The sequence below is a fragment of the Sylvia atricapilla genome, chromosome 2, assembly GCF_009819655.1.
Source record: "Sylvia atricapilla isolate bSylAtr1 chromosome 2, bSylAtr1.pri, whole genome shotgun sequence".
Taxonomy (NCBI): Eukaryota; Metazoa; Chordata; class Aves; order Passeriformes; family Sylviidae; genus Sylvia; species Sylvia atricapilla.
This window is the reverse complement of record NC_089141.1, coordinates 23,237,302-23,265,146: the sequence shown is the minus strand read 5'-3', so window position 1 is coordinate 23,265,146 and position 27,845 is coordinate 23,237,302. Positions and strand designations below refer to the sequence as shown.

General features: G+C 45.6%; 1 protein-coding gene across 3 annotated transcripts in view; it reads left to right on the top strand.

The window, feature by feature from the left end:
- The window catches only part of IGSF11 (immunoglobulin superfamily member 11), a 103,193-nt gene extending 75,668 nt beyond the window's left edge, over nucleotides 1–27,525 (top strand). The window contains exons 1-7 of one of the 3 annotated variants that reach the window (XM_066340979.1): nucleotides 3,279–3,364; nucleotides 22,345–22,508; nucleotides 23,688–23,895; nucleotides 24,692–24,847; nucleotides 25,832–25,954; nucleotides 26,186–26,336; nucleotides 27,031–27,525. In XM_066340979.1, the coding sequence (XP_066197076.1) occupies nucleotides 22,470–22,508; nucleotides 23,688–23,895; nucleotides 24,692–24,847; nucleotides 25,832–25,954; nucleotides 26,186–26,336; nucleotides 27,031–27,481 (1,128 nt within the window). In that variant the 5' untranslated portion in view covers nucleotides 3,279–3,364; nucleotides 22,345–22,469 and the 3' untranslated portion in view covers nucleotides 27,482–27,525. Of the gene's footprint in view, nucleotides 1–3,278; nucleotides 3,365–22,344; nucleotides 22,509–23,687; nucleotides 23,896–24,691; nucleotides 24,848–25,831; nucleotides 26,337–27,030 lie in introns of those variants that run through there. The other 2 variants (XM_066340978.1, XM_066340977.1) reach the window with 2 other exon arrangements.
- The last annotated feature ends 320 nt before the right edge of the window (nucleotides 27,526–27,845 follow it).

Below are 27,845 nucleotides of genomic sequence, written 5' to 3'. Positions count from 1 at the left end.
AGTGTTGGGCTACACGAGGGCAGGGAGCCTGCCAGAGTTCTGGTCAGTACGTTGGTTGTTTTCTCAGAGGAAATGTCTTTTTGTTTACATGGGGGAGAGAGAAGCTTAGAGAAGAGACCTGGCACAGAGCAGTTGGGATTTGGTTAATCTGCTTAGAAATACATTAATCGGAGGATCAGATGCTGTCAACAATACTCCTTCCCCTCACTCTCTTCCCCCTTTCAGTACCTTCCTCATCACTGCTCCCACTGAATCCTAGTCCTCACCCTCCTCCCTGCAACTCTCATCTCCCCTGCTGTGAATGCCAGAGAGTAATGAAGGACAAGGAGATTAAAGCAAAATTAACAAATAAAATATAAATCCTAGACCCAAATGAAAATTAAAAATGGGTATTCAGCTGTTTATTTATTTCCCTAAAAATAGCATTGTACCCCAGCCAAAATAAATGTAGCCAGGATTTCCCTGGGAAGTTCTGGGGAAAACAGTCAGGTTTCAAAAGATGAACAACTAGTGGAAATTGTATCTGTTTGCTTTTCCTTTTGATTCCATCCATATGACATTATCATGGCATTAGGACAGTGACTGGAGAAAGGACTATTCCAACCCCCACTGCTTCCTTCAGCAGAAACTGCAGATACTCAGCCTCTGGCTGTCATCTCTTGTCCAAAGATGGGCATCCATAATTGTCAGCAGTTGTAATTTAGGGGGTGTTGTGACTAAAACTGGATCCAGGCAGCTCAGGTTCTCTTTGGACAGCTGGAATGATAATAATACACACAAGAGCATTACCTGTACAGGGAGAGGAGCTCTAAAAGAAGTTGTCACTGTTAGTGGCACACCGCTCAACATCTTGTTGCTTTTTTAACCTGGCCTCTGGTGAATTGGAAAAGAGGCTAAAAGGTGGCATTCCATGACTACATGAAGCCAAGGCTGAGGCCAAATTTGTTGCTCTCTGAGGTTTTTTTTTTGTTATAGAATTACTATTGTCAGAGGAGTTTTTGTTCTACATGCACTGTTTTCTTCTAACACTTTTGTTTTATGAATTTTTCAATAAAAGCACAAGAAAAACAAAAAAGCATTGCAGTGAACAAACTATCAGTACCAACTGGGAGATAAAGAAAGAAGATAGCAACTCCTATCTACTCTTAGTATTTGTTTTGCACTCAGAGACTTCTTTCTATATTACTGGGTTTTGTTCTCAGATGTGCAGTACTCTATTTCATTCTCTGTATGAAGGTATAATCATAGGCAATGCAGGATATGTGGTGTAGCTTGCTTAATTTCAAGGAAAACATTTCAATTCAGGGATCTCCTGACCTCTGAGCCATTATTTTAACAGCATTACAGTTGCATTAATTTTGGAGATTTTGCAATCCCATGTTAATCCACATTCCACTGAAGCCAGTACACAGACACCCATTGTCTTAAGATGGGGTTGGTTCAGGTCATTACTCTTCAAATTGTGCTAAGGGAAAGGATGAGAATAAAGGGAAGGATGCAGTGGGCATCACAGCTCAGCCTCTTTTTATGTTTTCATGGGTGAAGTAAAGGCTGTCTTGGAAAGAAGTTTAGTTGGTAAATGTTTTTACAGGAGAATTGGGGTTTTTTTGAGAAAGAAGGAGGCATGAGGAGAACACAAGGCTGCTGCCTAAGGGTGCAGCAGTACTTGCCCCAAATAGGAACAGAATGTTTTGGCTACAGAGATCTCAGTACATTATCTGTTCAACAGGAAGATGTGTCCTTGTGTCAGTTCCCCTTCTCCGTTCCCTTGTGCCAGAACACTGCACTGAAGAAAAGGTGACAACTCACCCCTGATTCTCTTCAGTGTTTCAGAGGAAGTGTTTCAGTTTCAGAGGAAGATCCAAAGGAAACAATGCTATTTATATAAACACATGAGGAGGTGCACTCAGCTATTTGAGGACATGTGAACCCCGTTAAAGTTGATGCACCCCATCTCTGCTTGGTCTGCTCCCTGTATTTCCCCAGCCAATGTGACCTACCTGCCAGCCAAGGGTGGGTGGTGGTGTCTGCTGGCTGTGTCCTGCACGTCCTTTGCAGGCCATTTTTTCCCAATGCATTTGTAGTGCTGATCTCATGACCTGGACTACAGTGTGGACCCCTGGTGCTCTGGGACAACATCTTCAAAAGATCTGGGCTTGAGTGTTGGACTTACAACCAAAACGTGGTCATAAGACTTCCCTGAAGGCTGTGTCCAAACCTGCCAGTAAGGGTGAAATACTGAATTAGCATGGTCACAAATACCTGTGCCTTGACTTCCTGCCAGCAAGAGGGAGATAAGGATCCAATAAACCTGTCAGAGATGTGTATCTTGGACAGCAGCCCAATACACATGAGGTGCTCTATTGCTCCTGGTTGAGAGCTGGGGCTTTGATACCTACTCATTGAGATTAGAGCACTGAACCAGTGTGTGTAGGGATTTTGTCTGTCTGGGCAAAGGAGGGTGTGATAACATTGCTGCTTCTGTTTTGTTCAACATGAGTAAGAGTCAGAGGGACTGTGGTAGCACAGATCTTGCTGTGAGCTGCCGTCAGGAAAGTACACAATGTCCTTTCCAGCATGGCACTCTTGCTGGTTTTAACATGCTCCTTGGATTTAAGAACAGTACAGACACATGCTGTGTCTGCTGAGGACAGACACTTGTGGGTTTGGAGCTAGCCTATATCTCAAAAATGCTGCGGGGAGCTGGTACATGTTTTTTCTTGGCAGGTGCTTTGTTAGCCATGCTTTTTCTGTCTGACAAAGCAATGTCATCTGCTGCTTTTTCCATCCTCTTCATAGCAGTGGCTTTGCTGCATCTTGCCTCGGGCCCCATGATTGGGCTACTGGTTGGAATTTGGGTTGCAGCAGATATTCTGAGAAAGAAGCCCTTCAATGAGGAATTTTTTCCCATGTACCGTGTCTCTGGAGTGTTGTGAAGGAGGTGTGAAAGAAGAGTAGCCTCCTATCAGTCTCCTCCTCTGCCCAGGGTGTTGCCATTGACTTCCTTGCTCATAGCAAGACCTGACCTGACAGAGCTCACAGCCTGATGTTCTCCTTCTCAGGCTCAGTGTTGTGTTTAGGTGTGGATGTGTGTTGCTGGGCCGAGAAGCGATTTTGGAAGCACTGGGGTGATTGTCCCTTCCAGCATGGCTACATACAACACATGCACTATTACTGATCAAGCTGTAGGTCCTTGGCAAAAATGGACTTCCTACACATTTCTTTTTTTTTTTTTAATTATTTTTTTTCTGTGACTGCCTTCACATCTCCTGGAGACTGTCCTTACAACTGAAGCATGCAGAAGCTGGAGATCTTGGGACACCTTTTTAGGCCAGTGATACACGGACTATAGTCTGGGACACAGGTGAGCACTATGTTGGTACACTCCAATAAATAGTAGACACTCAGTGATTTCACTCAGCCACTCTCCAAAAATAAGAGTGGTTTGTGGGCCAGAATTTCAGGCACCACGAGTCTGGTCTGTGTTCTGCTTAGCAAAGTAACAGGCTAAGTCTCAGTCAGCCCTATGCCCTGCATTTAAAACTGCCTGAGATAGAGTTTTCACAGCCTCCATGGAGCAGTTTGTTACAGAGCTTTGCCGTTGTCACAGCTAGATAGCTAGTCAGAGACCTCGCTGCAAATTTTGTTGCTAATAAAGATGATTGGTGGCGAAAAGAGAACTATTTTTATCATGCAAATTAAAAGCATACTACATTTATCGTTAAGCGTTTTTCTATCTATTTTTCTTCTGTTTCTTTTCTGTCCCTTTGATGTATCTCCCTATCTCTATCTCATTTCCTACCTTCCTTCTTCCATGATTATCACTTTCTCCTTTCACAGGGAGCAGAAAGAAGCATCTGCTGTGCTTTTTGAGTTCCCACTTAATCCTGCCTGATCTCCCATTATTAGAAGGCTCCTTTCCCTCTGGTACCTTTGCACTTGGTACAGATGAGTATGGCAGAGCCCTGCAGAGGATCCTGTGCTTTTGGGATGCTTCCCAAACAGTGCCTCCAGCCCCATCTCCTTCCTCACTCAACCCAAACAGCTCGTGCTCAGATAGCAGAAGTGTTATCACTCATTTCTCCCAGCGTGGTGATGCCTGGGGCTTTCAAATATGTTCATTAATTAGGCCTCCTGGGGTGCACTCCCGGCTGACCACTCTGTGTGCGTATGCAGGGCTGGCGGACAGGAGGAGAGGGCATGCCTGGCTCTGGAGCATACGCTGAGCATCCTGCCTGTTTGCAGGCTTGCACTAACAGTTGGTCATTCCTTAAAGCCTCATCCCCCTGCAGAAGTGGAGAGAGCCTGGGATGCCTTGGAGGGGCGAAGAGATGCAATCGACTTTGACAGGATTTGCACCACAAATTAAGTGCTGAATGTTCACGTTTGACACTCCAGCTCCATGGAGCTTTTGGGTAGCCCTTCACAGAGAAATCTGTCAGAAACCCAAGCATCCAGAAAGCAGGGGGGAAACCACTCTGCCACCTCCTGTTTTTCACTTCTCAGAGGATGCAAAACACCAAATTGGTGCTGCATGGCCTTGTCAGCTCTAGTGCTCTGGGGAGGAAGGTGCTCTCATGGCAGGGAGCTGGCACACTGCCCGCCCTCCACCCCCCATCCCACACCTCCATGCTTGATGTTTCATTTCAGATGTAATGGGGATGTGGTGTCAGCACCACCATCCTTCTTGATCGATTAAAAGAAAAAGTATGAACCAAACTCATGTAATTATGTTGAGCCAGGGATGTTCTTGCCAAAAGACTAACAGAAGCTTGGTTTCATTTCATAGATTTCCTGTTTCCAAAGGTAGATGTACTTTCTTCATCTGTCCTCTGTGGTTATGGATTATTGCTGTATGTGCTGTGTGGAGCAGTGCTGTCTTCCAGCCTAGCAGAAGTGCTTTACTCCATTGTTGTATTGCTTCCTAGAGCCTGGAAAAGACTTCACCTTTTTGTGACTTAGGTACAGAAAGACATATCAGTAGGTTGTGCTATAATGAGAGCGGGGCAAGAAGTTCTAAAAAGCTGTTCCATTGATGGAAGTTATCCCTGGATGGGCAACAGACTTGCGCCTGTCTCAGTACAGCACAACCTCCCACAACAGCTTCTTGTCATTAGAGCTGTATTCCTTCCCTGTGGCCTGTGTTTACTGTCAACATACAGAGCATGCCTCTGGCAGCATTAAAAGACAACTCCTTCTGAGCTCCTGCGGCTCTAGGATTTATCCAGTGTATTTCTCATGCTCTTGGTTCCTCCTGCTCAGAGACTACTCTTGTCCTGCTGTATTGTTCTTAAATCATTCTGCATCCTGCTTAGAGATAAGCAAATTATTTGTAGAGATATGGGGTTCTTGCAGAAGTCTCTGGTGGGCAACCTTTCCCTGCATCTCTGTAGGGTGTGTGTTTTAAGCCATGCTGATTTACCTCCATAAGTAGCCATCCACTGTACACTGTGGCATTTATTCCTCTCTGCCCTTCAACAATTGTTTTCCCCAGGGTCATACTCTAGCTTGCAACTATTGCTTTGAGTATTTATTGCTTTCAACCTGCATCTAGGCCTCAGGGTTTGGTGTCTGCTCCTTCCATCGGTCTCTCCGTCTTTCCTCCTGCTCTCCCTCAATACCACACACGCAAGCAGCACTAAGCACTCGCAGGCTGAGAGGACACTGCCCCAGTTCACAGCGAGGCAAAAGAGTCAGGGAGTCAGATGTACTGCTGGGACAGCTGCTGAGGTGGATGGAGAGGTCAGAGACTGTCCCTGCTCCACTCTCCTTGCCAGAGGTTACTATCAGTTCAGGTTGTCAGCGTGGCCGCCTGCATTCTTCTTCTTTAGCCTGATCCTCTCAGTGTGACCTGGCAGGAAAGAAATTGCTCTTACCCATTAACCAGGATCTTTTTCCAGAACTGTGTGGGAGAGAAAGCTGTTACACCAGCAGATCCCCTGGCAGGTCTGAGTGAGAGGCAGAGGGATGAGGAGTGAGAGTACTTACCTGCACCTTGGGGAGCAACCAGCCACAGGAGCAGGTATGGCCCAACATGAGTGACTACCCCTCTTCTCCCAGCAGGTACAAACTGCACAGCCCAGGATTCAAACCCACATACACATTTTTCAGTGGCAGACTGGACTTTGATGAAGTAAGTTTTAGCTTTCTGACTTTAGGCTGATTTATCTTAGCTGTTTTCTCTGGAGTCTGAGAAGCAGCCTGCAACCCTTGAAAGACCTGTGCACCAGAAGTTGGAAACCCCTCCACCAGTAGGCAAAATCATTTTCATGTTTATGTGATTGTGTGCAGCAGCTTCTCCTTCATGTTGTCATCTTTGAACCGGAGAGAGCTGGTGTGAGCACTTGCAGAAGGCAAGGAAAGCAGGGTGGATGAATACTGTCGTAGCAAATTCAGGCTTATTATTCAAACAGATGTTCATGAATATATTTTGCCATACTTGCAGAGTTTTAATTGTAATCCGACTTGATGGGGACATGAGTTTAAAAGTAGAAGACTGAATTTATAGAAGGAGAGATCATTTGGAAGATGAACTAGCAAGCCAGAGAGTGAGGGTTCATGTCTGGCTCTGCACGAGCATAGGCACATGACCTAGGCTTTTGCTCCTTGCCTCCCCTGGGTCCCAGGGGTGCTCAGATCCTGCTGGGAGAGCACATCAGCATCCTGAGCAGGACTGTTTGCGTGCTGAATTGTCTGTTCATTCATAATTGTTGTTTTCTTTGCTTTCCACTGTTGGCAAAGATAGTGGAGATTTGCCACATTTTATCCTCCTGCCTGGTACTCCCTGTGCCCAAGTCAAGGGCTCTCCTCCTTTACTCTTCTACTTTCTCAGCTTCCATGGGAAGCTGTCAAAACCTTTCTCGTGGCACTTCTCCTGTGAAACCAGGTCTCTGTGAACTTTTGGTGATACAATGACTTGACTGCCTGGTGAACAAGAGGAGAATCTGGGAAAGAAGCCAAAGCATGATTCTACTATTATTATTATTATTATTATTATTATTATTATTATTATTATTGTGATTATTATTATTTCCATTAGCAACTATGGCAGGAAAAGTTATGATAAAAAAGAGAGAGATAAATGCGATTCGTAGGTGTTTAAACCCTTCTGTGCATTTTTTTTTTTAATTTCATTTCTTTTTCTCCCTGAATACAAGCACTGATTTAAAGCTAGGAGCTGACTGCTTCATTTTCACCCAGAGCCTGGTGACATTGGGGGTGCCCACATGTGGGGCAGCACAGCCTATTCGATCTCACACAGCACCTATCACACAGCAGGCAGCAGTCTTGACTGCAGATGAGATGTCCTCTCCTCTGACAGCATCTGGAGGGTCAGAGAGGCATCAGCACCTCCCTGAGGGGGACAGTCCTCTCCAGGAGCTGTGCTGGCTGCCCGTGCAGCTTCCTCGCCCAGGAGGTGCGTGGGCAGCACTCACCTCAGCTAGCACCAGGGTTCATCTGGCGTGGGCCCAGCTGGCTGCAGGGGAAGGCAGCCTCCTGAGGATGGTCTCAGGTGGAGGATTTGGACAGAGACGAGCCTGAGAGTGCAGAAAAGAGCATAGGAGAGAGGCTCTTTTGTGATGGCAGCTGCTGGTGTAACTGTGCTGAGGCAGCTGTTAAAAACTGTGATGCTTAAAGAGAAAGTTTTACCCCTTATAGTAAATGATGTGGTAGCACAGACTCCAGAGATGGAAACCTCCTGCTCAACCTCCTGCAGAGCTGTTAGGCAGCAGCTGGTAAGAGAGCCATGGTTCCAAAAATACTCATGGAAACTGCAACAGCTCTGCCTGGTCCTTTGGTTCCCCCTCTGGGCAAACATAAAGGAGCACAAAAAAGTAAGTAAAATTGAGGGCTCAGCCTTTCCAAGCTCTTGGGAACCACAAGTAGGTTTCTCTGAGCTTTAAGGATACCTGGAGAGAGCAGTGAGTACCTGCTTGTGGCTTCAAGAGAAAAGAAAGAGTTTGGGGAGACTTCTTTATGCAGAGTAGCACTGATCTGAGCTTTTAAAAATGCAACAGACTTGTAAGTGTTCCAAAGTGTGAGATTTTTGAATTAATTTTTAATCCACGGTTTAACATTAAAGATTAATGTGTGTTTCAAGTTTCAGAAAGGGAATTTACCCCTGAAAGGCTAAGACTTTCTTCGGTGGCTTCTTATGGTTTTGTTCTATTTTACCTTTTCTTTTCTTTTTTTTTTTTCTTTTTCTTTTTCTCCCTGCTGGGTGCATAAAAAAACCCAAAAAACCCCAACCAACCTCCCCCCAAAACCAACAAAACCCAACCAACCAAAACCCCACCAAAAAAACCCTAAACCCAAACAGAACCCCTTCCCCCCCAAAAAAGAAAAAGGTAAACCAAAACCAAAACAGAAAACCCAACAAAGAGAAAAAAAAACCAAACCAAAAAAACACCAAAACAAAACAAAAGAAAACAAACAAATAAAACCAAACAAAGAAAAAACCCCCAAACCCACACCAAAAAAACCAAACCAAAAAACCCAAAACAAACAAACAAACAATCAAACAAACAACCAAAAAAAACCACCACACCCCAAAAAAACCAACCCAAAAAAACCACCACCCCAAAACAAAGTAAAGGAAAAACCAGACACACAAGGCTGTGCTTGGGGAACTTTCAACTTGTTGTTAAACCATTGTCCAACTGGGCTCTTTCATATTAATGCTGCTCTGTGTGCTCTTAGACTTGGCACGAGAAACAACATCTGTGTGAAAAACTGAGCCAGCTGTGCAGAAAAAAATGTTAGTTCAGAGCAGTTGTGTACTTTACTGCTTGGGCATAAGCAACTTCTTGCATCTGTTATAGAGGGAAAATTTGCAAAATGTTTTCCTGAGACTTTTACTCTAAAAGACAAGGGAAGCTTATAGCAGTTTTATGTTTGCAGAAGTTAGCAGCTGTTGTAAAAGGGAATTCAGGACATTATGGGAAGGGAAGAAGAGAGGGCAAGCATAAAATCAGATGGCACTGTGAGGACTGGTCATCTGGGATTAACACTCAGATCTTGGCATCAGAAAATAAGGTGGTAAGGAGGGAAGTGCATTGTCAGGTGCAGTAACAGTAGTATCTGCATTTGCAGTCTCCTTTCTGCATTTCGAGCACGTTATGATTGTACTCTGTGGTTTTTGAAAAGCTGCTCAAGAGTTTTGGAACATTTAATAAGCATTTGATAGTTTCTTGAGGATGCCTGCTTTGTGCCTCCCAGGCTGGAATGCTTTGGGCCAGAGCTGCTTGCAGAAAATGTTTCTCTTAGAATCATGTTGGCCTCCAATGGAGACGAACATAGTGAACCTTCTTGGTTACTCCTTTTTCTCCTTGCTAAGATGTGTGTGTGCGTTAATTTGAAATCAATACTAATACTTGGTACAGTGGTGGAGAGAGTGATTAATAGGCAGAGCCAGGCCCATGAATCAGGTTCTAAAGTCCTGTTCCTGTCTTGCCATTGACCTGCTGCATGGTGTTTGGGTGAGTTATATCCCCACTCCATCTTGGTTTTCCTCACTGCAAAATGGAGTCTCTGCATTCCTTCCTGGCATATTTTAGAGCTACTAGTGCAACTTTCTGCATTTGAATTTTTCAGCATGACGCTGTGTACACAGCTAGAGTGCTGGAGGGCTGGCACTGGCTGGAGGGGAAAGTGCATAGCATTTGGGAAAAATCAGGCTCAGTGATCTTGGCTTGGATGCTTAGAGTTGCAGATGCTCCAGCTCCAGGTACATGACGAGTAGGGAGAGCCTCTCAGCTCTGGGATGTGTTTCTCTTTGCACCCTGTGCTGGCACATGCCAAAAGGACACATAGCAGATGGACAGCAGATTTGTATTAATCCGGCTGTGTACACTTCATCTGTTGGTCCTGCTTCCAACACACAACGTGGGAATGATTAGCCCAAATGACTGGAGTGTCAGGAACTGATCTATAGTCAGCAACACTTGCACCAGAGCTTTGGGTTTTGGTGTAGGCACGTTGGAAAGATTGCATTCTAGAGGGCGGGGAGTATGGAGCATTTCTCCTTCTGGGAAAGGACTGCAAAGTGCTTAAATAGATGTGTTGCTGTGGCTTTTGTGTGGAAGTCTCTGTGGCTGATACTGTCCCCTTGAACCACATGGGGACCAAACTTCACATGGGAACATCTACAACTCCAGCACTCTGAGTATTCCCATGAGAAAATTGTGATGGAGTTGTCTGTGGCTAAAGCAGGTAACAAACTGGACATTTATTCCAGAGAAGTCCTAATGTACCCTCTCTGTTTCATTTCACATCATAGTGAGAGATCAGGCCTTGTAATGGAAGGACCAAAAACCAGGGTAAATTTCCACTGGAAAAACAGACTATTCACATGATGTTGAAAGGCCATAGCATACTAAGTATGCGTGTGTGTATTCAGTGCACTGGAACTGCATAAAATTATGCAAAGTCAGAATTTATGTAATATCTAAATATATGGCAAAAGTTTAAATGGATTGAAATAAAGTGTTCTTACCTTATTGAACTGAAGTGTGCCAATATCACCATAATTAAATGGGGAAGTCAAAGCAATTCATTTTGTCTTCACTCACTGAAAATGTCATCGAAGTTGATAGTCTTACAACCTATTTGGATTTTAATGAAAACTCTTCTTTTCCCAGTGGAAAACTGTCCTTTACAACATCTTCTAGACAGCTCAACTCATAATCTGAAACATTCAATTACTGACCTGACATTTGCCAGAGCAAAAGACAAATTTGGGTTTTCCTTTCTTTCCAATTTAAATGAAAAAGAGCCTCCTGTTTTTTTGTTTCCTTTCTGTTTGCTTGTTTTTAATAATTTTAATAATTTTAAATCCAAAGTAGTTTGGGATTAATGAAGTTTAAGATATGGAAGTCTAATATCTTTGAATATGTCCATATAAACTAGTTTCAATCCAACTGCTTTGAGAGACTTTGCTTTAATCAACCTTGTTTGGAGGCAAGGAAATTTCACGGTGATTTTCCACGTTCTTAAGCCTTAAAGGTTCTCTCTCCTATGAACAAGCTACAGGAGTTCATTTTAGGGTTTGGCAAGATACTTAAACATGTGCCTAATTTATCAACATATATTTTTAAATATATTTCCACTGACTTACCTGATTTCAGTGGAATTTCTAGGACATATCAAATGCACCCAGGCATCAGTGTCTGGCTGAGCAGCCCTGGCTCCAGGTGGGCTCCTGCTGGCCATGCAGGTGGCAGCTTTGGTGAAGCAGGACTCAGTCAGGTCACAGAGCAGGAAAATTTTTAAGGGAGATAAAAAGTGTGGTTGTAGGGGCATCCATGGATGGCAGGGAGAAGTAACTCTGCAGACCTGAGATATTCTAGAAACATGTGGTTTTCTTGCAAGGGTCGTGGGTAAAGAGGGCTGCTTTCAGCCACCAGCCTCGGCTGAAGGGAAGCCCCAAAGAGAGAGGGAGAGTGAGAGGGGGTGTGAGGTGAGGGAGATAAAAAAGCTGAGGGGTAAGAGAGGTAAGAAGAGTGCTGGGGTCAGGGTAGAAAGAGAGAGCGAGGTAGAAGAGGAAGAGAGCGACGGCCTTGTTAGAACACATTATATCCCATTTTGTGTTGAATATTCTAATTTACAGTGACCAACTGGCGCAAGATACAAAACCTAGAAACCTTGCCTGCAACCTATGAGAACTACTAAGTTACCATATCATCCTATATTCTAAACTCTAAAGACAACACTTCTTACCTACATTTTCCTTGATGCCTTGGCAGGGTGGAGAGGGGCTGCGTTCTTGGGTCCTTTTGTTTTCTGTCCTTCAACCCATCTCCAGTTAATCACCGTCTTCCTGCCTGCCATGCCTACATCTCAAAGCTCATTTCTATTTCACTCACAGGTTTTACATCTCCAATATTTCTTACCAGACAATCATATCCATAAGCTCTTCCTGTCCCATCTTTCCCAATATGTGGTGAACAACAAACACTGGCCAAGTATCCTTCCGCTTGTGCAGCTTGTGCACTCCACAGGATGAGAGCATTTCATACACAAGGCACAAAACAGGTGTGGAAAGCTGATAGCCACACTTGCTGGCATTGCCTCAGCCAAAACTTATGAGGACTTGCTGGACCAGATCCTTCAGGAATCTGATATTTGTCCTGGAGACAGTCCCTCCCATCTTCAAGGAGAATGAGATCAGTCTATTAATGAAAACTTTTCTTCTCAGAAAGCGCTTGGGAGGTCGATTCCTTGGGGGCTGCTTTTATTTTAATTTACTTAAATCTTCTAAATTATAATATTTAAATATTTTTTTAATATTTAATTGTATTATTTTGTGTCTTAGGCACCCTTTTGTTAGTGAGTGAGCCCACCATAATCACCCACTGGCCAAAATAGGCAACCATGGGGTGATGATGGTGCTGGATTATCCCAGTAACAGGGGAAGACAGGTGAGGTGGTGCCAAGAAGAATTTGGAAGAAGTCCCCTGCATTTGGCTTGGAGAAGTGAAGCCATTTCTTAGAAGTTATTTCCTACCCCCAAACCCCACTGCCCACGGTCCCCTGAACTTCCTAAACTCCCATGCCAGCTCCCATTCTACTCCTGCAGCCCCACAGTCCTCTCCCTAAAGCCCTCCTCATCCCCTCTCCAACCTGAACTGCGTCTGGCCCATCTTAACCCCCTCCTTGCAGGGAACTTCCTTGAGGACTCCCAGATGATGTCAGTGGTGTCTGCAGGGAGGGAGACAAGATGCAGCATCCAGCTGGATCTTCACCCAGCCTGTGTTTAATAGGACAAGCCCTGCACCTTTTTTGTTCATCACCCTCTGCTCTTCCTCTTTTTGGAGGAGGATGGACATAGCTCTTGATGCGTTGGGTAAAAGCAGTTGGTTGAACCATAGGTTGGGATATTTGCATGGGAGTTTGACCTAAGGATGGTTGTCTGGCAGCTGCACTCCACTCTGCTGCCTTTCCACACAAGTTGTATATTCCAGCCTGCCCACCCATTCATCCTGCCTTCCCCTGTGCCAACTCCTCTCACTGGATTTTAATCTTATTCTTTATGGGCTCTGTCCTTCCCACTCAATATACCATTGAATATATTTAAACCTTGAGTTGTTTTCCCTTATTAAGCAGTTTATCACTGTTGCAATTTTTTTTTCTTTTTTTTTTTTTAGCCAGGAGAGAAGGAAGGAATTTATTCTTTTGACCATAAATCATTTACAAAGCTGCTGGGCTGTTAATGTATTTTTTATGTCTCTGCAAACAGAAAATAGAAGTGAGTGTCTTAGAAAAGCTTTGCCGACCTGCTTTAATTTCAGCTTCCTAACCCTGACTCTCCCCAGTCTTGGGAGCAGGTACATTTCTCTTGTAGAGGCACTAGTGGATACCTTCTCCCCAAGGAGACAACTTTGCTGTGTCAGCAATGTCACGTGCTGTTGCCAGCACTTGGCACGGATCCGCAGCGTGACACATCTCTGCTGACTGGGCTGTGCTGGGAGAATACTAGCAAGGAAATGGGATCAGGGAGGGCGGGAGCTCGAGCCTATTCTTGCTTTTAGATCCTGAGAAGAGCTCAAATTAGATGCCCACTCTGGGGTTAGCATGTATGTTACAATTCATCCCATGCAGCCTCAACATGTACTTTTCATGCATGGGCTCAGGTATGGTTACAGATAGCCATAGGGATGCTTGAGGATGTTTTCAGAGACAAGGGTTTGGCCATGGTGGAGCTTCTCAAATGTTAAGAGCTGGCTTCAGTGCAACCTGCTTCAGGAAAATTAAGCCAATATGTACCTTTGCTGCTCCCATTCAGCTCCGTGCCTGTTCCTTCTTTCAGGAAACAGAGATGCCAATCTTTGTGTAAAAGGTGAATTTTCATTTCTAGTGTGCTGTGGCAAGCGGTAAGATAATTAAGAGGAGGGATGTGGAAGGTTTATGTTGGCATCCCAGCTAGATGAATGGGTAAGTCTGCGCTCAGAGCTGCTGCTGCAGGCTTTTTGCAAACTCAAGCTGAGCTTCTTACCTTAAATGTACTTATATGAACGTTTGATAAGCTTTCATCCCCAAGTCACTTCAGCTAAAGTAACTGGCTGTCCCATCCCTAGACATCCATTACTGTAGGATGATGCCTCTGCTGTAGTGAGCAGAACAGGACAGTGTGTCTGCAATGCAGCTTTCCCCTCTCACAGCAAAGTTTGTATGTCCCCACACCTTCCTTAGCAAGTTATGCTGCTTAATGCCTAGCTGTGAGGTACAGGAACTGCGTCTTTTCTGCTCTCACTGGTTTTGGGGCAATAACCTTGTGTTGAGCAACAAGGCAAACAGCAGAGGATGGCATCTTAAGTTACTGCAGCAGAATTCCCCAGAGCTGATCTATCACAGGAGTAAGGGGGTGAAGGAAAAGGAACAGTGTTTGCCAGTCTTAGTTTTGTAAAAGCCTTTCTGTGCCCAGTTAAACTTTTGCTTTCCTTCTTATCTTTGCCTGCTATCTGGAAAATAGTGTTTCAGGCAACTCTGAAGGACCTGAGGAGAGAAGGAAATGGCAGGCAAATCCTGTTGCAAGGACACACCACTCTGTACCTTGGATATCCTGCCTTGTGTGACCTTGAGCCATCTTCTGTAGACACATTACCTGCTCCTGATTTGCCCACCTGAGTCCCAGGGTATGAGTCATTGATGACTCTGATTCTAAGCACAGCCAGGGATGGACAAAATTGACATCAAATGGTCCCATACAGTGGGCTGAATTAGCCTTACCCACCCCTCCACTCTCAATTTAGGGGAGAACGAGTGAACTCTTCAGTTTCTGTTCCTGAGTCCCCTCTGGCCTTGCTCATCTGCTACAGCAAAAAAAACCAACAAACAACCCCCGAAGTGCAGCTGCTCCTTGAGTCCTCTGCAAATGCTGTGAATTCAAGGACTGCCAGCTCAGATCGCAGCAGTTTCTGTTTCCAGCCAGTGCCGCATGCATCGAGGGAAGTGTTAAACTCCCCATAATGTACTTAATGGTGCAACACTATACCATGGAAAGGGGATTAACGCATGCCCAGAGCACAACCATTGATTAGTTTTATCCTAGCTAATGTCATTGTCGACGCTATTTTTGTTCCTATCAATGTTCCTTTGTATTTTTATAATGCTCTAATACAATGCAGTTGTTTTTCTGCCTCTAACTTGCACACCTATTGCATTCAAGGCAGCAGAGAGAGATGCAAGGCATCTATCCCAGTTTGCTGGAGCTGCAAAAGTGGCAGCTTCAGCAAGGCCTGATAGAAGCAATAAGAGAAGCCTGTACTGGGATCACAGCAGGAGTCCAGAACTGGAAAGAATCATTTGGGTCGTTGACCCCATGATGCTGCATCTGTAAACCAGATTTGGGTTCTTGTTTCCACTTAGCACATGCCGATAAGCTGCTCTAACACTGTATTCTTCTCACTGTTCAAAAACTTCTTTTGCATTTCAAGTCTGTGATTAATTAAACAGAAGCACTAAGATCTGTTGGAAAAGCGCAGTTCAGGTACTCAGGGAGCTTAATATCACATGAACTCTACTATCTTGGGAGCACAGCCCCTCTCAATTTCCCTAGCAGGTTTGAGCGCTCAGCAGTTCAGCAAATCAAACTGTTGAGGTCTAAACCTGAGCACATGAGGATCTCACACTAACGGGGACCTCTGAAGATACCTGAAGCTGTCTAGCTTGTTCACCAGGATCCAGGAAGTCTGTGCCAGAAACAGGGAAGGAATCAAATTCCTCAGTATGTCATGAGAATTCCTTTCCTACCCCTGCAAGAGCTAATCCAGCTCCTCTGACAAGGACATGGAAGGAAACACACCATTCTGGAAGCATGTGCAGCTGAAAGCTTTCCTGCCTTTTTTTTTTTTTTTTGGTCATAAGGTCCATTTTTCATCCTGTCTACAGCTGCAGGTTGGGGACATCAGCACAGGGGCATATGCTCTATGTCATCCCAATTGTTTGGATGTTTGAGTTGTTTGAAATTGTCCTCCCAAGTGGCCTGCAGAGAAAGACCTATTTCCAAAAGAGAAGATGGCAGGGGTGGTAGTGACTGCGGCTCACTGGTCAGCAGCTGAGGCCAAAGTGGAGTGGGTCAGCATGGATTTTCCCCAGTTAGTTTTAGATGAGGTTATAAACGGTAAGGAAGAAGGGTCAGTGTGATCAACACAATTTCAGAGGCATCCAATGTCCCTCACAGCTAGCCTAGTTCTTGGCAAGAAACACTGCAGGGCTCAACTTCAAGACCCTGGCACTATGTTTTCTCCCTGGATTACTGTCTGCTCGCCTGTGTATCCTACAGGTTTGGCAGCAACCCTGAGATTACTCTTACTAGAGTAAAATGGATCTTTTCACCTGGGAGGTTCTATGCTGGGGGCATGACTTGATGCCATCAGCTGTGTCTGATGGTTTCTCCAGGGATAAAGGTGCCTATCAACCTGCATTTAACAGGAATACTAACACTAGAAACACCTCAGAGGAAAAGTTAGTGTCAGTACATTTTTAGTCCCTGTGTTACAGAGACCCTAGATGGGATTGCTTTCCTGCTGTGTGTTCCAGTCGGTCCTGCAGAGCCAGCAGGAAGGAAAGTGCTGGAAATTATTTTGCCTTATACACTGTTCCATTGTCCCCCACAGGTTACTATCCCATTGCTGGACCTGTCAGCCACCTGTATAACATGTGCCCTCAAACTGGGGCACAGAAACAATCCCCCTATGAAAATCTGGAGCAAACTTTGCCTTCTTGCTGTGTGCTGGCAGGTGGGCTATTGTTTGCTGTTTCCTCACTCCATTACTCCCACTATTATTTTTCCAAGGAGTTTTCTACCAAGCATCCCTCCCGGAAAAAATTGTGCTAGGGCACCTTGGGCCCAGGACACAGTCTACTATGAACAGTGTGAATCTGTCCCAAATACCTGCCCTGCAGAATGACTTTGGAGCCTGGAAGTTTTTCCATGGTAGAATTTCCTTAGTCAACAGGAAATAGTCTATGTGGGCATAAATTCAGATCTGTGTGCCATTGAGGTGCTTGGGGATGTTGATTCCCCAAGCAGGGTGGATTCTACTGCACTGTGTTTCATTAGGTTGACTCTGAACTAGCAAGTGTACCACATCCAGAGTGAAGCAGGATACACTGTCCCTCGTGAGAATGGGCAAGGCCAGTATTCAAGCATCTTGTTGAGCAGCCAGTTTGGATGTTGTCACATCATGCTGGATAACTTCAATGTTTTCTGTGTTTGCAACTGCAAGCCAGGCTCCTTCAGGGGCCTTTGAGTGCTTGCTGCAGAGGCAGGTTCTATTGCAGATGTACTGCCTGCATCTGTTCCCTTCTCCTCCTGCTGTGAGTCACTCCTTCCTGGGTTGTAGGTTTCGCTGCTGCTCAGTGTGCTGGGTTGGCAGTGCACCTCAGCTCATTCAGGGTGGAAGACATTTCTCTTCTTTAGCACGGGGGGTAGCTTTGGTCCCAGACTCAGAGATGTGAGGCAGGCAAAAGGCACAGCAACTTGTATTTTCCTTTCATCTCAGGAAAAAGACTGCTCTGCAGTTTCTCCCTCCATTGCCTGAGGTTGCCAGATGGAACACTGTGTTGCTACTCTGTTCTTGAAACTTCTGTGTGACCTCATCTTTGCCTCTCTAACAAGGGACCCAAAATGTCATACTGCCAAAGGTATCTTCCCCAGCATGTGGCAACAGGATTGCTAATTGCGCTGGGACAGGCGGGAGCCATTCCAGACATTCCCTGGGCTTCACATGCAAGCTGAATCAGCTTGAAGCTTTATTCTCATTTTCCCCACAGCGACACACATTCCTGCTCATTTTCCCTTGAGGTCTGGAGATGCAGAATGCACACAGTTAAAGGTTTCTTTCATCCCTTTCACACCTTCTTCCCTCCTTCTCCCCTGGCCATTTGCTTCCCTGGCTTGCCAGCACTGCAGAGTGAACCTGTACTCTGGTCTCTACCTTTGGGTATCAGGAGTTTGCTGCTAGCAAAGTGCCAAAAGCTGCTGATTCTGCTAGTGATCTCTGGCAGAAAGGTGTGGCAGTGAATGGGAGCTGGGAACATTTTTTTAACTCATTTTTAGAATGAGTCAAAGTGCTAAGATTTGCCCATGTCTTTCAGCTTCACTGTATCTGGTATGTTCTGAAGCCCTGTGAATCTTGCAACCCCTCTAGGGCAGCTAGAAAATGTGGCAGCATCTGACTCCTTCTTACACCCACCAGGGAGGGCAATGGGACTGATGGGACTGTGTCCTGTGTGCTTGTGTCATGATGTATAAACTACCTACATAGACTCCTTCATGGATACCAGGGAGGGAGCTGAGGTGCCACTTGGAAAAGCATCAGCAGCAGCAGCAGCGAGCCATCAAAAATGAAATCAGTTCTGTTGCCAGAATAATTACTTGATCCTGAAAATGCGAAGAAATTCTGAAAGAGCCTCTGCAGCCAAAATGTTCTTCTGCTGAGTGGTTTGCTGATAGGGGACAGAAAAATGGAGCATCCGTTCTAATTAGTGAGGGGAGCTTGCTGCCTCAGGATCAAAGGAGAACACTGTTTGCTGAATCAAGCTAAGATCAAAGTGTCCTACGTACAGGAAGGGCCCATTCCCCTTTCTGCTGACGGTGGTGTACCCTGCTCATCCTCTGGGCATGCTGCTTGCAGGGTTGCTTAATTACGAAGTGAGGAGGAGACTGCAGTCACAAGAGAGGGTGTAATGGCCATTGTAATCCAATTCTGAGAGATGATTTGGTGGTGATCGATTCTTTGTCTCTCTGAAGTCATTAAATTTCTGAATGCTTAGAAAATACCTGGATTGTATAACTTGGCAGAAGGAGACTTCTTACAGCATCCTTTGCTTGATTTTTCTGACCTCTTATGTGCAATTTGACTTAGTAGGCTGTATGTGTGTGCATATATCTATATTTGCATTTATATCTACTCAAGGGAATTCGAGTCCTCATTCCTTAGGCTGCATTGAAAAAATCCTTATCCCAAAAGATATGCTAAATTTGAAATCTCTTTTTCCCTTTCTCCTCTGCCTCCCTTCTCTTGCATTGATACAAACCTACATTTTTGCAATGCCTAATTTTGAAATGTTTAAACACAAATCACTTGGTTGAGTTTTCCTAGTAGTCTTCCTGGGCATACAGGTTTTTAAGTATATGTGACTTTGTGTGCATGCATCTGTGTTTTGGGCCACAAGTGTTGGTATGGAAGAATGCAGTCACAAAATGAGATGGACAAGTGCATGTGTAAATGTGTTACATTTTCTAGTGGCCTTGAGATGGTGCAGCTTCTGAAGAGGGTTTGGCCTTTGCTCTTTTGGCTGTCTCACTGGGAAAGGACTCATGTTATAGCACTGCCCACCCAGTGCTGTGCTAACACACCACCCTACCTCCCAGTTCATGCTGCTGGAAGAGGACTTTGCCTACATTTCCTCTTGCCTCATTTAAGCTTCTCTTTCAGAAGTGGCTGTTTGTGTTTTCTCCAGCTGTAGCCCCGCAGGTGCCACTCAGCCTAACAAAATGAGTCTTTAAGAGGCACCTTCCTTGTATGTCAGAAGAGCCAAACAAGGGCCAAAGAGCAGCTGGCATGACCTGTGAGGGCTGCATGAGGTGAAGGCAAGCCCGAGGAGCTGGCTTGCCTTGTGGTGTAACAAGGCAGAGATAGGACAGTGTGGTGTGTGTAAGGGTGCTCATCTTGCAGGCCAGGTTCAAAGCACCTCCTCTTGACAAGAGAAATTGAGACCTCAGCTCTTCCTCAGTGCTTCCCTGCTCCATGGCATTCAAATTAAAAGGGATACTGTGGTGCCTTTAAAGGAAAAGGAGATAATGTGGGCTGTGGGTTGTTGCAGCATAAAATTGGGGTTACTGGCAAGGAAAAGGGCATATGTGCTTTCTTTCATTTTTAAAATTGCTCATGAATACATTGGGAAGTTCTCCAATGAAGCAAAAATTATTTTTATGGTGAATAAATTATGCATGTTCTATTTTAGTGTTTTCATTATTCTGCAGGATGTTTACAATCAACTAATAATAAATATTAGGAGTAGGAAGAGGGTGATTAGACATGAAAATCTCGTCATCTTGATGACTGAGTGATTGATGTAACTAATCCTCCAAAGCAAACTGCAAAGTCTAACTTTTCCAGTAAACTGGAACACTCACACTTAAGTATTACTTTTTTTGAATGACAAGAATTTGAATGTGTGGGTTTTTCATGGAACAGAAAGTGGAAGGGATAAGGAATGAGGCTGAAAAACACGTAGTGCTGTTCCAAATTGGATGAAGAGTTTCTTTTCCTCTCATGAAGAGGATCTCATGAAATCTATCCTGAACATAACCATGTCGGAAAGAGAGGTCAGTCCAACAGATGTTCAGATCATTTGAGTCCCTGCACACTGGTTAGCAAAGAGATGATTCTAGACTGGATGTGTAGTCATGGCAAGATAGCCTTCAAATTTCAACCTACAGAAAAGAGAATTCCTTGTCTGAGTCGCATTCAGCAAGAGATATCTCCAAAGTTGACATGGATCACTTCTGGGCTTTGGGCTACTGCCACTGCCTGGTCAGCCATAAGAAAACAAGGAGTCCAAATCCATTCCCAGCCTGTTGCCCACAGACACAGCTGGAAGGCAGATGCCTTGTGATAAAGGTGATGCTTATTACTGGCTCTTCAAGTTATTTACTTCTGCTTGCTACTGACAGACTTGCATAGGAGATTGGTGGATTAAGCTTTCACCAGCTGTTTCTCATCCAGCCACCTAATTCTCTGAGAAGTTAGCACTGGAGATTACCTGTTTACCTAGGAATTTCCAAAATGTTCCATACTTTTAAATGTGTCCCAAGACAGTGAGAAAATCAGACTCAGGTTGCTTTCTTTCCCACAAAGTAAGAAACTTGTGAACTTCATTTGAAGAGGTTAAAGTGAAATTTTGTCTGACTCGGTTCTGAAGCATTTCTGAGCCTCCTTGAACTACTTGGGTCTTTAGAGGTAGGAGCTGTGGAGGAAGGAATGGAAGTTTGGAGGAGGTGGCTGAGAATTTGCAAAGTCTTTGAGTACTGCAATGCTGGAGCAGTCAGTTCAAACACCAGAACACATGGAAGACTGTTCAGAAGCTAGAATCCTTGGATTTGTAGCACCTGAACCTCAGCACTTACAGGCTCTGGAAGTGCCTCTGCATTTCTACATTAGGTAGTCTGAGATCATTCTCAGCAGACAAGCATATGGGAGACACTCACCTTTTCCTCAGACATCAGCCTGTTTGATTTCTTGGTAGTTCAGATAGAAAACTATTGCCATGAAGCATTTTATCTTCAGCAAACCTCTGTCTCTTGGCAGAAAATATAAACTTTGGAGTCAGCCCTTCCTGGATTCAGCAAGAGAATAGGGTGGTCTGCAGATAGCACCTGGATATTAGCAGTATTCTGTTGTTGCCTTGGAGTTTGAAAACTCCTTGCCTTCTTGTCCAGTACCCTCCCACAAGCTTTGAACAAGAAAATGGTGAGCTGTCATATAGAGACATAGCTTTTTGTAGTCAATATTTCAATTTTGTGGAGAAAAATGGTTTAAAGCATTTTAGTGCTACTCAAAGTGGTGATGGACACCCCTTGGTTAGATCCATTTGACAAGAGTTTGGTGGTAGGAACAGAGATTATTTCCCTGTGTGACTTGTAGTCTTAAAATGGCAGCCTTGAGCTGCTGTACTGGGAAGCTGGGACTGATCAGGCTTTCATCTATGTCCAGTCTGTGAAGAATGCAAAGAAGGGAATGGTGGACATTTTGGAAAATAAACTAGATTTTATAAGATCCTCCATTAGCAATAGTAATTTTTCATCAGCTAAATAGAAATGACTGGACTGGAAAAATATTTTGACTTTTAATCCTTTAAATTAAAAATATTGCTAAAATACTTCTGGTCTAGTTGTACTTTATGAGGTACAGAAGTGGGAGAAGAACTGTGTTTCTTGGTTAATATTGCAGTTTCTTTTTCTCTTTCTCTGACGTTGGGTATCATTAAGATTGATGGGTTTGAAAACATATCTCATTCTCTTAGACACAGCTTGGTTGTTCTTATGGTCTTTGCCCATTGCCAAAACAGTCCCAGCTGTTCTCAGAGGCTCTGAAACTAGAGTGCCCTCACTTAAAATGAGCACATATCTACATTTGTCTGTGAAAAAGGTCTGCATGACAGCAGAGTGATCTGTGAGGAAGGAATGTAATTCCTTTTAGCCTGATGCAGTAGGGTACGGTTGTGTAGGAGTGGGATATTTTGTTGTGACCTGCAAGGGTGTGGGGCCACATGCAGCGCTTTGAACTGTGTGTCGTTCTCGTGAAATGCTTGAACTGTGTGTCCTTCTCTTTCCAGGTCTGGTGTGTCCTCTGGAGGTGTCAGTCAGTTCAGGGAGTATCCAGGTAGCCCGAGGCCAGACAGCAGTGTTGCCCTGCACCTTCACCACTAACGCTGCTCTCACTAACCTTAATGTCATCTGGATGGTCATTCCCCTTTCTAACGCCAACCAGCCTCAACAGGTAGGTCTTTCCTTACTGGAGCACATATTTCCTTGGGGCTTTCCTGCTCCCCACCCCATTCTGGATGTAGGCCCTTTACAATGCTGAGTCTGTGGTTGTCCCAGAATTTCACTGCCCCTTCACTGCTGGACATGCCCTCTGGATATTACATGAATCTGTTTTATTCAATGTTTTGTTAACAGATGCACATTGTGTCCTTGGCTGGATGTGCAGCTGGGGCAAGTGTGTGTGATACTGTGTTGCTGCCCTGGGCCTCTAGTGGTTTATGTGTTCAAAGAGTACAGGAGATGTAATCCATGTTTTGGTGCACTTGATATGGAGGGCCTGGGAGTAGCTGCAGCTTTAAACCTGTGAAATCTATGTAAAATGTTCTCTAACAGATAACCTCTCATAGACTCATAGCTTCTTTTACTTCCCTTCTTATTTTTTCACTGTCTGTAGCTTTTGCAAATCCATTCTTATGAATACTAGCAAATGAGATTATATAATGGTGGGCACAAGAAGCATAACCTGAGATATGCTGGCCTGTTTTTTGCCCACATACTCTGACAAACAGAAGAAGGCCATTTCTCTGAAATACATCTGTCTTGGGTCACACTGCCCTCATCACATTTTGTATTCAGTGTGAGAACCTGCACTGAAGAGTACTTGCTCCTCAGGGACTTGGTCTGAATACAGTCTGACTGGCGGAGGCTGTGCAGGTTCAAAGGTTGCCCTGCCTGTCACTCAGCTCATCACAAAGATCTTCAGTAAGCAGTGTCAAATCATGGCAGGATCTTACTGATGGAGACTCAGAATGATACTGTCCACTGGGCAGATGCTTTCCATCCAAAGCATTCACTGACTTGCAGAGAGCCTCTGCTTCTGTACATTGATCCTGTCCAGACAGGTAATGACTATTATATGAAGAAGGCTTGAATTGCAAATCCAGCTATGCCAGAAGATTTGGGTATCTTTCTGGTCTGTTATCTTTATGAACATTTTTATTGATATAAAATGGGCTACAGAGTGTGTTCCCCTTTTGGAAAAAACACCTGTGTGTTCTAGGATGAATACTGAGGTTATTCAGAGATCCTTTAGTAATTGGTCCTTTTGGCTTTGGAAACCCATGTTTTGCTCGCATGTTCTTCCTCCTCGCTCAGCTCCTGCAGAATGTTTGAGCCTTCCTTTCTTTTCCAGGTTATTCTCTACCAAGGGGGTCAGATCTTTGGTGGTGCACCCCAGTTCTATGGGCGAGTGGGGTTTGCTGTGACAATGCCAACCACCAGTGCCTCCATCTTCATCAACAACACTCAGCTATCGGATACTGGCACATACCAGTGTTTGGTCAACAATCTTCCCGACCGAGGCGTCAGGAATATTGGAGTCATTGGACTTACTGTCCTGGGTGTGTTTATTGGTACTATGGGGAAGGGGGGTGGGGGACAGGGACAAGGGGAACTCTCTGCCTGATAGTGCATCATGGGCAATATGGTACTGTGTGCCTTTGAGCCCACAGACATCCCATGGTGAGGAATGGGCTGCCTTGTGGGTACTGTGGGAGTTTGTAGGGCACAAAGACTTCATATGCAGGCAGTGTGTAATGAAGTTTAAAATATGGTGGAGAGAAAGTTTCTGTGGTGGTGTTGTGATAAAGAGTTACAAAGAAGCTGGAATAAAGTACGAGGGCATCCTGGAGGGCTGAACGGAGGGTAAGGTGTTTGGTGCATAGCAGCAGGAGGAGAGAATGTCTTTATATCTTTGCTTCCTTTCCATGAAAGGAAGTTAGTTCTGGATGCTCCCATTGATGCTAAATACTCCAAAGTGCATGCCATTATAGGGATATGAAAGCAAAACCCAATCACAGTAAATTTTGTCTGCAGCTCTGTTAACTTTCACCATCCTTGCTGTCTCAAACACAGAAATAACTCACCTTTTTCTCAAGAGAGGGATCTAAGAGAGCTGGGTCCTGTGAAAGTCAGCAGTAGTCTGTAACCTTGATGGGCTGGCGGGTCAGGAATCTTTGTGTGAATTGTCACTCCCCAAACCATAATGAGTTCCTGTCTGCTGCCTCATTCTTGTCCCCTTGACAGCTCATGCCACTGTCCTTGCTTTCCCCAGCAGCACATGTCCAGAGTGAGCCTGCATTCCACTGTTTGGTCACATTTCCTGATTTGCTATCACCTTCCCCTCTTCTCTCGCAGTTCCTCCTTCTGCCCCGCTTTGCAGAATCCAGGGGTCCCTGGACGTGGGCAGCGATATCACACTGACCTGCAGCTCGGAAGAAGGCATCCCCCGGCCTACATACCTCTGGGAGAAACTGGACAATGTCCCCAAGTTGCCCCCAACTGCCACACAAGGTGCTCATTCTGTTGATTATCCTCTTATATCCCAGGTGGCAGCCTGCGCTGTCCCTTGTCTGAGCTGCCAGAGGTGGCATGGCTCACTGAGCATGCATGGTCCCTTTATTGGAACGAAGATTCCTAAAGCCCACGGTGGACTGGGTACCCTCCAGAGACCACTTAAATTTTCATGGGTTTTTTTTTTTGGTACAGAAGCATGTTCCCCATTGAAAAACAAGGATTGGGTTGAATGGAAGAGAGAGAGAGGGTGGCTGCTACATGTTGACATGTGGCTGGAAATTTCAGCTGCCAACTCACCTGCATTTTAAACCAAATGGAAACTGGGAAAAGAGAGGCAGAATCACCCCAGGAAAATACGGCCAGCTTCTCACACTGGTGCCACAGTTCTCCAATAAATTACTCCCAGAGCTGCTTTTCAGATATATGGAGAAGCAGGGCTCTGATCAAACTGGTGTTTCCCAACCTCAAGTCCCATCCATAAGTTTTCTTAACCTAGGTGTCCTGATCAAATGCTGATAGCTTTACTTTTGCCCTTTATCTTCCTGTATTTTGAGAATATGCCAGCCTTCAATTTCATGTAATTCAGGAATGAGGAATATTGGCAGAGCAGGAGACGGGAAGCCCAGGGATTGGGAGAGTAGGGGTTCTGCAGAGCAACACTGAATTCAGCAAGTTGATCTGGGTATAGGTAATTTTGCATCTCTTTCTTCCCTGTTCTCACACAACACTGAGAGTCCCAAGCTTTCATCTGCAGAAATTCCTCTATAAGAAGAAAAAGAAACATCTAGTGTAAGCTCCTTAAGGCCTAATCTTGTCTCTGTGTGTGTATGTGCACGCACAATGCTTCCGTCTCAAGGTTATTTCCTAATTTATTTCTCTCTTAATAGTCTCACACCAAAATTCTCTATTTGCTGGCTTTGCCTTTTCATGGTTTTCCTCAAGCGGGGGAGGGATTTAAATCCTTCTTTTCTCTCTGACTAGACCAAGTCCAGGGCACTGTCACTCTCCGAAATATCAGCACTGTGTCCTCAGGTCTTTACCAATGTGTGGCTTCAAATGCCATTGGAACCAGCACTTGCCTTCTGGACCTGCAAGTCATTGCACGTAAGTATTTCGCCAGGGGAGGCTTGGCCACCTGCTTCTGTCTTGTGACAGTAAGGTGTGTAACCATGTTTGCTGTGAGCCACCACGTGCCTCTCTATCAGAAGATAATCATGCCCTGGAATGGGAACATTGCCTTTCTCCCCTCCCAAGCCACGGCAGCTTCATGTGCTTACAGATGGCCACAGCCCATCCCTGATTTCTTCTCCATGCTCTGTTCAATCATCTCCACAGCTCACCCACGGAGTATCGGCCTGATTGCAGGAGCGGTGGCCACAGGTGCTGTTGTGCTCGTTGTTTGCATTGTGTTGGTGGCTGTAGCACTGTTCTACTGGAAAAATAAACACAAAGAAGAAGAAGAGGAGGAAATTCCCAATGAGATAAGGTAAGGGTCAGGAAAATCTGGTGGTGGGAGACCTCCGAGCAAAAGCTGTGGCTGACAGGAGTGGAATTGGAAATCTTGTTTTTGTTAAACGTGGGCGCGTTCCCTGGAGTCAGGGGAAGATGTCCATATATGTACAGAAAATGGAGGGGCGAAAATGAAGAATGATAACAACAGATTTTGTTTTCAGTATTGCCTTTAATGAGAGCCTTGGCTTCATGGAATCACAGGATGGTTTGAGTTGGAAGGGACTTTAAAGATCATCTAATTCCAACCCCTCTGCCAGCAAGAGGGATGGGACTTCATGTTGTTAGCTCTGTAGGAGAGTGATGTGATGGGAATTCTGACCTATAATGCCAGACAATGATAGCTGAAAAGCTCTGGAAATACAGCTGTGATATTCTCTGGTCACAGAGGCTACAGTCACAGCTATCACTGTCTGACACTGCCTGACTTTCTTTGTAGACACATGAGCATGGGTCATTCGCCTCAGTGGCAAATTTGGCACATGGAGCACACGGGTAGGTTCTGCAGAGAGGGATGAGCAAACAGGCCAAGGAGCAATGCTGATTCACACTGGTGCTCTCCTTCTCCCTTAATCGTTGGTGTTGACCCCAGCATGGTGGCTGGGGGTGGGGGTGGTTGGACAAGTGGGCCAGTGTCCTCCATATGCCCTCACACTCCTTCCCCTTCCCAGGGAGGATGACCTGCCACCCAAATGCTCCTCTGCCGCAAAGACGTTCCACGCCGACGCGTCCTCCTCGGAGAACGACACCCTCACCTCCTCCAACACCTACAACAGCCGCTACTGGAACGACCCCAAAGCCAACCACGCCACAGACTCCTTCACCCGCTTCAGCAACAGCAACGATGCTCACCAGCCGCCCTTCTCCCGCTCAGGGAGCACCAGTGCCCGCCCCGTCTACGCCAACGGCGGCCACCCATCCCCGGCTCCCCCCAAGACACTGGTGGTGACGGCCAGCACGGCGCCGTCGCCTCAGGAGGTGATCCGGAGCAATGGCTCTGTCAGCAGGAAGCCACGGCTGCCGCACACCCGTTCCTATGCAGTCAGCCAGGCCACGCTGGAGCGGATCGGGGCTGTCCCCGTCATGGTGCCCGCCCAGAGCCGGGCCGGCTCCCTGGTGTAGGACCGTGCTGGCGCCTCAGAGATGAGCAAGGGGCCTCTCATCCCCGGGGGGTGAAGCGACCTTACCACTCCTGAAAGGCAGCGAGGCGGTGGAGGGTCACACACTTACCTCTCTGCCTGCCCGCCCCTCTCCAGGCTGCTGCCAGCTGGTGGGACAGCCCTGTCCGAGCCGCTTTCCCCCCAGCTGCTGGAGCTCCCCGTGCCAATGGACGCCACAGATGTGCCAAGGCCAGAGGAGCAGGGAGGTCGGGATGTGCTCCCGGGCTGCTGGGCCCCAGCTGGGACATGCACTCGGGCCTGACCCTGGGGGAAACTTTTGCTTTTATTTCCTGTTGGTTTTGTTGGAGACTGATTCCATCCATTTG